The sequence below is a fragment of the Malurus melanocephalus genome, unplaced genomic scaffold (genome assembly GCF_030028575.1).
Source record: "Malurus melanocephalus ecotype Western Australia unplaced genomic scaffold, MMel_1.1 scaffold_178, whole genome shotgun sequence".
Classification (NCBI taxonomy): domain Eukaryota; kingdom Metazoa; phylum Chordata; class Aves; order Passeriformes; family Maluridae; genus Malurus; species Malurus melanocephalus.
This window is the reverse complement of record NW_026623410.1, coordinates 1418600-1428939: the sequence shown is the minus strand read 5'-3', so window position 1 is coordinate 1428939 and position 10340 is coordinate 1418600. Positions and strand designations below refer to the sequence as shown.

The window sequence follows — 10340 nt, the reverse complement described above, 5'->3', positions numbered from 1 at the left end:
CTTCCCGGGCCGGGAGGAGCCCGCTGTGCCCCGCACTGACGCCCTGCTCAGCCCTCCTACCCTTTACCGCAGCCGGACGTTTTGCAGCCCAGAAGAAATGCCAACGCGGCCCGTGTTCCGTGGCAGGGAGGTCTGGGTGCGCGGGGCCCTCCTGAGAGGCTTCAGGTGCAGCCCTGCTCCTGGAGCAGCTGGAGCCGGGGATGGACACACCAGCCCCTGAACGCGGTATCGAAGCCGGGACCGTGCAGATAGTGCAGATGGGCCCTTACCTGTCGCAGTGCTCCCAGCCGCCTGAGGCAGGGCTGGGATGGGCCACACCGCCCCTGAGCACGGACAGGGCATCCGAGGGGACATGATACCAATTCCACGACATGAATAAAGCCTGGCCTCATCTGCGACGCACTCAGCAGGGGTGAGAAGTCCTCTGTCGCGGCCCGCAGGACCACACGGGAGAGGCCGGCCACCATCCCTGCCSTCCCCACTCCCAGACACACTGTCCTGCCGTGGTCCTGCCGCTGGACATGGTTGGTGAGCCTCAGAGCACCCTCCCTCCCACCCACCGGCATGGACAGCTAGTGTGGGTCACCCAGCYGGGCTCCTGATCATCCTTGCTCCAACTCTTAGGCTGATACCTGTGATCCCACACCACATCCCAGGCACACACAGCAGCCCCGGTGCCCCCCAGCCTGGGGGTGCCCATGGGGATGGCAAGCAGAGCAGTCTTCGGGATGCCACAAGGAAACCACGCAACCAGATTGACATCCCAAGAGTCTCTTCAGCGGCTTTGCCCCTACATACAGGTGCATCTACAGAATATATACATGCCTTAGCAAGGGGATACTGGGAACCGTGCCACGCATGGCTGAGGGTGCTCAACTAATGAGTACAAAAGTGTGGAGGGCTCCATGTGCCCTCCAAGTCCAAAGTTCCTCCTGTTCAGTTGCAGGAGGGTCTGATTTTGGGGCACGGTGGGTGACCTGCCAGGGCTCCTGGCGGCACGTGGCTTTGGCACTGCCCAGCTTGCTCACGATGCTGCCAGGTCCGGGAGGATGGACTGGTGGCAGAATGCTGGGGGATGCTCAGGGTGGCAGAGCCCAGCCCAGGTGCTTCATCTGGACTGTGATCCCAGACTGAGASCTGGGGGGAGCTGGAGGGCCCTGCTCCATGCCCGTGGGCATCGGGCAGCAGCCAGTGGCACTCTGCCATGGGCATTCCTCTCATGGGCTAACCCTTGGGGAGGAGGACCTGGAGATTTCCCTATGGAAGTGAAAGGTGTTCGCATCCTGCTGCCAGCACCTGTGCGGCATCCAAAATGCATTTTTTGGGTGGCCCTGGAGTGTCTGTAGTGAGTGAGGGAATGTCCCCTCGGCACACCTCTCATCAGGATGCCCTCTCCTCCCCGGCTGCCCACTCCTGCAGTGGGGTGAGGTGCCAGGAGTCTCCTCAGTCTTTTCCCTGTACAGCTGGAGGCCGGCTGGCAGGGAGGGCRCTTCCTGCCCCTCCATGTGGCATGTCCAAAGCCCCAAATGTCCGTGGAGTCTCTKTTTTCACCCTGTAATTGCACAGCCCCCTGCGACCCTGTGGCAGCTCCCTGCTCCTCCTCAAGCAGTGGTGGCTGCTGGTCTATCCCTGTTCCAGCGGGCACACACCCGCACATGTCCCTTCCCTGGACACCTGCCCTGCCTGTGGGCTGAGCTTCCTCATGGAGACAGTCCAGCTGAAGTTCCTCCGCTCCAGCCGGGGGAGAGAAGCCACTCTGTCCTGGTCCTCATCACCAAGAACATGCTGTGCCAACAGATACCCCTGGTCTGAGCCCGTGCTGCTGCTGGGCTCTGGGCCACAAGGAAGCAGGAGCTCTGCGTTGTCCCATGCCATGGCTCTGTGCTGTCCCTGTGGCTCTCTGAGGCCTGGCTGTACAATGAGAACAAGAGCAGCTGCTCAGCATTTATGGCTAAGTCCGAGTGAAGTGGCTTCCGCTTGCGTACGGGGCTCCTCTGGGGACAGGGAAGGATGGGGATCAGGCTGGGCGGGAGCCAAGGGTCAGTCTTCACTGGCCGACTCCTGGAGAAGGCGGTGGATGTCCTGGAAGGAGGGACGATCTTTAGTGTCCCGTCTCCAGCAGCTGAGCATTAGCTTATAGACTGAGTCGGGGCATAGCGCAGGCTGGGGAAGGTAGGTCTGCAAAACAGAGGGCAMAGATGGCAAAGGGACAGTTACTGCCACAGAAACCAATGTGCAAACTGCTCCTGGAGAGCCCTGTTTCTCAGGGAGTCCCATATGTCCCTGCCCCAGGGAGCCCAGCTGACACAGTGCTTCTATCCCCAGACCACGAACACTGAAATGGGGTCAGTGCCTTGGGCTGTGTGAAGTGCAGGGTTTGCCATGATGGGCCCTTCACCAAGATTCCTTCCCAGAGGAGTTCCTGTCCCATGACTGCTTCACAGCCAAGCTCTCTGGTCACCTTTAAGCCTCTAYCCAAGTCCCTGACATCCCAGGCACACCACTGCCCATTCCATCCCATCCCGTCCCATCCCATGGATCCCATCCCATCCCCACCTGCCGGCCCTGGTCCCGGAAGAACTCGCCGGTGTTTTCGATGACCTGCTCATCGGACATCTGGGAGTAGGGCTGCTCCYGGCAGAGCGTGAAGGTCTCCCACAGCGTCACGCCGAATGCCCACACGTCGCTGGCCGTTGTGAACTTGCCCTGGCCAGGGAGAGCAGAGCAGGGTCAGCCATGGGCTTGGCCTCATCCTGCTCCAGAGGTGGTAGGTGCTCAGGGATCAAAACCTCACTCTGGATGCTTCAGCATCCGGATCTGGGCCCAGAGGGGTGCTTGGCTTCACAGACCTGCCCTGCCAGAGCTGGTGAGCTCCAGGTCAGGCTGGCAGTGACTGYTCTGAGAGCTGGGACTCACCAAGGACCCAGCTCCCTCCAAAAGTAAAAAGCAACACTGCTGCCTCTTCCAGGTCTCCCATGGCCAGGACAAAAAGTCAATCATCCCACTTAAAGCATGTCCTGCACTGGGACATCAAAAATCACCGTAACCCCCCAGCCCACCTTGAAAAACTGCTACCACTCCTGCTCTCCCCATGCTTCACCCCAAATGTGGGCTGCAGAGAGCAGAGACCTCCCCATCCCTTCTGCACACCCCAGCCCAAGGAAATGAGGCAGTGAGCATCCCCAGAGCCGTGCCAGCATCCATCAGAGGACCCCAGCCCCRTGTACCAGCAGGATGCTCTCCCAGGACATCCATCGGATGGGGAGCACCGCCCGGCCCTGGATGCGGTAGTAGTCACCGCTGTAGAGGTTCCTGCTCATCCCAAAGTCAGCGATCTTGATGGTGTAGTGCTTCCCCACCAGGCAGTTACGCGTGGCCAGGTCCCGGTGCACGAAGTTGAGGGATGAGAGGTACTTCATGCCTGAGGCAATCTGGGTGGCCATGAACCGCAGGTCACTGTCCGGGGCACAAGGGAGGAGTGAGTGMTGGGGAGGGAGGGAGGAAATAAAGGGAAAGGAGGGAGGGCGTGGCTCCCAGCAGGGTATTCCAGGGGCAAGCAGCCTTGCCTGCCCCTGTTATCCTGGACAACCCTACCTGATGCTGGGTGCKTGGCCAGCAGCAGGGCCGCCTGCCTGCTGGCGGGACAGGAACTGGTTGAGGTCCCCGTTCTCCATGTACTCGGTGATCATGCACAGGGGGTCATCTGTGATGCACACCGCCAGCAGCCGGATGATGTTGGGGTCCTTCAGCCGYGACATGATCTTGATTTCCTTCAGAAAATCATTCCTTTCCGGAACAGAAACCACACAGATCGGATAGACAGACCCAGAGGGGCACGGAGCTGTGCACAGCCTGGCCAAGAGCGCCCCTCGCCCACCCCATTCTCCTGGGGGACCTGTGGGTGCCCTCCCCTGGGACTGCAGGGTGTGCTCAGCAGGTGGACAGGCACTGGGGAGCTCATTAGGGCCCAGGATCCTGACACAGGACTGCCCAGAATCCCCAGAAAGCTCAGATGTGTGGTCCTTGCAGCTGCACTGAGCTCATGGCTGATGGAGACAGGGCCATCCCAGCTGTGCTGGCRGGGCTGTGCATGGGGGCAGTGCTGGGAGTGTGCACCCCTCAGCCCCTACCTGGCGTTCTTGTTGGCATCCGCCCGCAGCATCTTCACGGCCACCAGCACGGGGCCATCAGAGCAACCATCCAAGCCCTCYAGGGCAAAGTCCTTCCCTGTGAACTTCTCCATCCCCTCCACTTCACAGAGGTGGACCTGGGGGAGCAAGGGCAGCCATTACCTCTGCGGACTGACACTCTTCCCCAGCCCCTGTGAACTGGGGAGAGCTTTGCCTGAGCCCTGCTCGGAGCAGGCCTGATTCCTGCTCACCTCCCCAAACTGGCCTTCCCCCAGCTTCTCYTTGAAGGTCAGCAGCTTCCTGGGGAATTCCTCGACAGCCACATCCTTTCCAGAGAGCAGGTCCATGGTGAGGGCTGGCACTGAGTAGGTGTTGCCGCCTGTSACACCCTGCAGGTTCACAATGTCCGCCTCGGCGTAGTGCGGGACGCCCTCGGGGACGCTGGCCTGGGATGGCTTTGCTGGGCCGCTGCAGCCTGGGGGGACACAGTGGGGCCAGCCCTGCCATGGGTGTCCTGCCCTGTGCCCTCTGCTCCCTGGTGGCTGCTCACACACCGTCCCTGTCCTCCCCAGAGCCCCCGCACTGCTGCATTCCATCACAGGCTCCTCTTGCCCTTCACTGGCAAACACATCCCGAGCACCAGACGAGCAGAGATCAATGCCTGACTCCCAAATCATTGCGGAAGAGGTGCCAGAGCATCCCAAGGATGACAGCAGGACACAGCTTAGGCTGGCACTTCAGTGATGGCTCTCAGTCACAGGCTTTGTGTGACCTTTGCGTGGGATGCACAGGGGCTTGTGCAGCTTYTCCCCTCTGTGACAGAATGTTTGGAGAGTGGCCAAAATCTGGGGGGAGGGGGCTCTGAGCAGCAGGCTCAATGTGGGGTCGATGRCTCTGAGCATGCAGGGGGTCCTGGCTCTCACCCGTGTCCTCCTCCCCYGAGGTGAACTCGGGCAGCTTGCGGATCAGGCGCGAGGGCTCCTGGTAGTCAGGCCCCAGGGGGAAGATGCGGTCATAGGTGGAGTTGGACTCCTGCTCGCTGGAGGAGGAGGAGCGGTTGTGGTTGAACATGCTGGACTCGCTGGGCAGGGAGAGGCTCACGGTCATCTCATCATCCAGCATTCGCCGTGACGCCTGTGAGAGCGGGGCGAGGGAGAACAGAGRTGGGGTTCCCCACAGTGTGGGGTCTGTTTTGTTTCGTGGTGCCAGGGGTGTGCCCAAACCTCCTCTCTAGTGCCTTGTCCCTGGGATGCCACACCTGCCCGGGTCTGCCCTCATGCTTTCCCCTTCTCTTGTCTGCCTCTATGGAGAAGSGTTTGGCTTCATCACTTCTGTGAGTGACCTTGGTTAGGGGGTGCCTGTGGTGAGAACCCCCCCACACCCTGGCTCTGCTGCCCCAGATCAGCTTCAGGACAGAGGGATGGACAGACAGACAAGTCACAAAGTCACACCCTGCTCAACTGAGTCCCCTTGCTTGGRGGATGGGTGCAAGGCACAGCCTTCCTGAGGAGGGAAGGGAGCACTCTGTTTTCCAAACRATGAGCTTCCAGAAGAACCTGCCCAGAATGAGCCCTAGGGCACCTCAGCRGCCACACTGAGCTTGCCCACCTTCTCCAGCATCTTCTGCCAGAACTGCCGCCACAGGATGATGACAATGATGGCCAGCAGGATGAAGATGATGGCCACCAGGCACCCGATCAGGATGCGCGTGTTGCTGTCATCTACCTTGAGCGTGGGGTCTGGACAGAGAAGGGGACAGCGAGAGCCAGTCACAGTGGGGCATGGGGAGACCCCTGCCCCTTTTCCACATGGGATGGGGCACAGCCCCTCTCCCAGCACAGGGTGCTTTCTGTGCCTTACCATAGGTGGTGGGGACCACAGGTGCCTCGGCRGGGGGCACCGAGTTATTGTACATGGCTGCATCTGGCCAGGGAGAAGAGAACTTCAGGGTGGGAGCTGTGTGTGCCCACAGCCCTGCTCCCTCCCTGAAATCCCACCCAGGAGGGCCTAGTGACGGCGGGTACCTGACTGGAAGGTGATCTCRCTGAACATCATCCAGCTGTCGGCAAAGTAGTACTGGCACTTGATGGCGCTGGCCATGCGGTGCAGCAGGGGCACGGTGACGAAGCGGGCGCTGGGGTTCACGTCATCCAGCACCAGCACCGAGGAGACGGCGCCGGGCTCCCACTCACCAGCGTCGGCGCGGAAGTAGCACTGCACCTCCTTGAAGATCTTCACCCCTTTGGCGAACATGTTGTTGCAGTGCACCTGTGGGGCAGCCTGTCAGCGCAGCCGCCGAGGGCCACGGGACCGGGTGACGGGGCGGGGGGTGCGGGGACCTTCATAGCTGTGAAGTTGCGGATGCGGTCGAACTCGAAGGTGATCTCCACGAAGCCGCCGGCCGTGCTCTCGTTGCGCCAGCCCACGTAGTCGTAGCCCGGCCAGACGTGGTACTCGTGGGTCTGCGTGAAGTCGTCCAGCCCCGACACCCCATCCGTCAGCTGGCCCAGGCCCTCTGTCATGCTGGCACGTGTGAAGGGACAGAGGGAGGGTGATTCTCGCCAACCCCACAAATCTGCCACCACCCAGCACCCCTGGCAGCTCCTCACAGCCCCTGGGATGCTCAGGGGGGATTGTTCTCCATGTTCCCTCTGGAAAAGGCTTTGGGGTGCTGCATGTGTGGTGCAGCTAGAGCAAATCCAAGGGAAGGGCTGGGGGTGGTTTCCCCATCATGCTGTCCCCCTCATGACGTGCAGCCTCCCCAAGCTGGCCATGTCCCTCGCCTTAGGGACACCACGAGCATTCACTCTGCTGAGGGCCAGCACATTGACTTGACAAGGCAGGGACGGAACAGCCCCCTTGCCCGCTGCTCAGCGTGGCAGCCGGCGCTCACCTGTACCCGAAGGCGCCGTCGTACACCGAGTCATTCAGGTAGATGACGGTGCCCCCAGGAAGGACGAGCTGCTGCCCCACKGGCGCGTTGTAGGACACCAGCCCATCTGCAGGGAGGGGAGGGTGAGTGCGCGGACACCCCGCCAGTCCTGGGTGCTGCTGGACAGAGCCCCCACGGGATGGCCAGCACCCCGGCTGGGCGCCGGGGACACGGGGACAGCACAGGAGCACACCACCCACCCAGCCAGACACAGCCATACAGCTCCACGCGCAGGCAGACACTCATGGAGTGGTCAGTGACAGGGATGAAGCGGACAAAGCGGGCGATCAGGGGCGGCTCCAGGTCCTTGAGGACGATGTCATAGGTGTTGGTGTTCCCGTCCAGCACCTGCAGAGAGAGAAGCACGGTGGGGATGGGCAGGAGAAGCCTCCTCTCCCAGCATCCAGCACAGCCCTCCCTCTCCTCCTCACCTGCTTGCCCTGCCGGTTTCTCCAGGAGATCCAGCGTGTGCCGTCCCGGCTGTAGCTGATTTTGTACATGGGGGCGAACTCGTTGCCRTGGCCCTTGCCGTGGCGCCCCTGGGTGCCCACCAGCGTGATGAAATGCAGGGCGTGCAGATCAATCTGCAGGAACTCCTTCAGGTCGTTGGGCTCCACAGCAGTCTTGGGGCACCAGGCTCCATCGCCCTCCTCCGAGTCCAGCCTGCGAGCCCAGAGCGGAGGAGCTGTTTGTGTCCCCCTTGTCCCCTACATGGCAGCCCAGACCCTGCCCTGGCTGTTGTGCGGGGTGCCCACACTCACCGTCCGTGCTTGGCAGCTGTGGAGTCAGACCATTGGCTGGAGGCTGAGATGTCCTCATCAGGGATGTGCCCTCCCGACATTCCCAAGGGATACCGACACACGGCTGTAATGACACCGGCCGGGCTCTGAGCGAGAGGGAATCCCTCCTTGGCTCCCCAGCCAAGGGCAGCCCTCTCCATCCCTCTGGCTTACAAAGGAAACAGAGCAAGGATGGGACAGCCCTGGCTGCGAGTGGAAAAGTACCCGGGATGGCAGGAGGGCTGCACCCCCGAGCGGCAGCCGGCTCCCTCCGCACCGCATCCTCGCTGCTTCCCAGGAGTTATTTTTTCACGCCTGGCTGCCAAGAGCACTGCTGAAAGGGCGGCTTGTTTGGCCATGTTTACTGTCTGGCTGCCGGCTCCAGCCCACCGCGCTCCCTCCACACACCACCCCGAGCAAACACCCGCACCGAGGTGGCGGGGACCAGGCAGGACACTGTGCCGGGGCCACCTCCTACCCCTGTGGCCCCCTGCTCGCCTGGCACTGCACTGCAGTGAAGAACCCACATCCCATTGTGTCACCATCCCCAGGACACCACACACAGGGATCATATCCTATATCAGGCACAGGGATGAGCTCATCTTCATCATGAGCACTGAAAGTACGGGAGCATCTTTTATCTTCTGCTCTCCCACTTGTGATGCCCTACAGAGCACAGCCCCCACTGAAATTCCCGTTTAATTATTGCCAAACATGGAGCCAGCACAGTTTCTTGCCTTGGCAATAACAATCCTGGCCAGGCAAAACAATGCTGCCAGGCACAGATGTCTGCAGGAGAAACAGGATTGTCTCCCTGAGTAAGCACCATGCAACCTCCAGGAAAAACCCAGCTACTCTTCCCATGGATAGAAGAAGCCTTTGGAGGGACGTGCTACAGGGATGCCCTGGGGAAACCCTGGGAAAACTTGGGCTCAGCCCATCCCTGCAGCACAGTATGGGGCTGGGCCCTGCAGTGTTGTGGTTTCTGAGCAGAAACCAGGCACCCTGGCAAGCCACTGCACTGAAGTGGTTTGCTGCAAAACCGCCAGAGAAGGCACAACCCAGCAGAGAAAACAATTCCCTGGCACCGTGCAGCCTCCAGGCTCGGTGAGCCCCCATGGGGACGGGCTCTGCTCCGAGTCCAAGCCGTGTCCAATGCCCCGCCTGCTGCCAGTGGCAGGACACGCCCGTGGCACACAGAGGGAGCTCCGCGGTGCCCGAGTGAGGTGTGGGACAGTAGAGTGCCCAGGCAGGTGCAGGCTTGGAGGGTCATCCTAARGAAAATCCTAGAGATGGTGGAGATGATGGATGGAAGCCCAAACTTGGCCATCTGGCAGGAACAGAGATCGGGGAAATGAAACTGGCACGTGCAGCTCCCGGTCCCTGTGTCACTTACCGGGGTTGACCTGRGCTCTGGCAGCCTGGGGGATGTGCAGCAGCAGCAGCGGCAGCAGCGACAGGAGGGCCGGTCCGGGGGTGGCCCCCATGTCGTATCCTGAGGAGACAGAGGCAGGGCTCTTCAGGCTGAGGAGCGGGCAAACACCAGCCCCGCTTGGGGCTGCCAGCCGAGATGGGAGCGCTTCCCCTGCACCAGTGTCCGCACCTCACCCTCGGAGGAGGAGCAGAGCCCCAGCCTCAGATGTGTGGGGGTGGTCCCAGGGATCCCGGCCACCGCCCCCGGCGTGCCACATCCACACGGGATGGCCACAGGAGCCGCAGGAAGCTCCCTGGGCTCTGCCCGGGGCCAGCTCTGGCTGCTGCCACCGCAGGGCACAGCGGCTCCGGCCGGGCCGCCCACCCTTGGACGCCTTTGAAAGCAAAAAGTTGCTCAAGCCCGTCATACAAAACAATAATAGCAGGGTGCTGGAGCGGCTTCCCTGCCTGCTGGCTCCCGGAGAGCAGCGCAGATCATCACCTGAGATTTACCGCGGGTTTCCTGGCACGGCTTCCCCTCCAGAGCGGGTCCCAGGGACGGTGTGACACAGACAAGGTGGGACACTGGGTGCGGGAGCCAGCTTGCCCCGCTGCTCGAGGGGAGCAGGGGATGAGGTGCAGGGGACCCGGGGGCCCTGGCAATGGGGCACGGGCTGCAGCACGGGGAGAGAATGGAATGGTTCTGGGGGGGCTTCTCCTGGGAGGGACAGCCCGCGGCACAAGGGGATATCCCCGGCATGTGCCTGCCCGCGTGTCAGCGCTGTCACCACGGCCATGACCCCGGCTCCGGCCAGCCCGCAGCTGCCAGGAACCCCCGGGCCCGAGCAGCTCCCACTGTGCCCACACACCTCTGGGGAGCCACCATGGGGTTTGGCACCAGGGACACCCCTAAACGTCACCAGCCCTGCCCCAGGCTCCCTGAGCTCCCCATTTGCCAAGAGTACTCCTGACACCAGCACCAGATCCAGATTATTCTATTCTATTCTATTCTATTCTATTCTATTCTATTCTATTCTATTCTATTCTATTCTATTCTATTCTATTCTATTCTATTCTATTCTATTC

At 61.4% G+C, this 10340-nt stretch overlaps 1 protein-coding gene across 1 annotated transcript in view; it reads right to left on the bottom strand.

Moving 5' to 3' along the window:
- Positions 1 to 557: 557 nt before the first annotated feature.
- The window catches only part of DDR2 (discoidin domain receptor tyrosine kinase 2), a 12867-nt gene continuing 3084 nt past the window's right edge, over positions 558 to 10340 (bottom strand). Inside the window, exons 2-17 of the mRNA XM_057372826.1 lie at positions 9238 to 9336; positions 7824 to 7926; positions 7494 to 7725; positions 7263 to 7410; positions 7024 to 7129; positions 6470 to 6653; positions 6155 to 6398; positions 5991 to 6053; positions 5739 to 5869; positions 5054 to 5264; positions 4382 to 4605; positions 4131 to 4267; positions 3595 to 3786; positions 3228 to 3456; positions 2557 to 2706; positions 558 to 2178 (exon numbers count right to left, since the gene is read on the bottom strand). Coding sequence (XP_057228809.1) covers positions 2041 to 2178; positions 2557 to 2706; positions 3228 to 3456; positions 3595 to 3786; positions 4131 to 4267; positions 4382 to 4605; positions 5054 to 5264; positions 5739 to 5869; positions 5991 to 6053; positions 6155 to 6398; positions 6470 to 6653; positions 7024 to 7129; positions 7263 to 7410; positions 7494 to 7725; positions 7824 to 7926; positions 9238 to 9328 — 2583 coding nt within the window. The 5' untranslated portion in view covers positions 9329 to 9336 and the 3' untranslated portion in view covers positions 558 to 2040. The remainder of the gene's footprint in view (positions 2179 to 2556; positions 2707 to 3227; positions 3457 to 3594; positions 3787 to 4130; positions 4268 to 4381; positions 4606 to 5053; positions 5265 to 5738; positions 5870 to 5990; positions 6054 to 6154; positions 6399 to 6469; positions 6654 to 7023; positions 7130 to 7262; positions 7411 to 7493; positions 7726 to 7823; positions 7927 to 9237; positions 9337 to 10340) is intronic.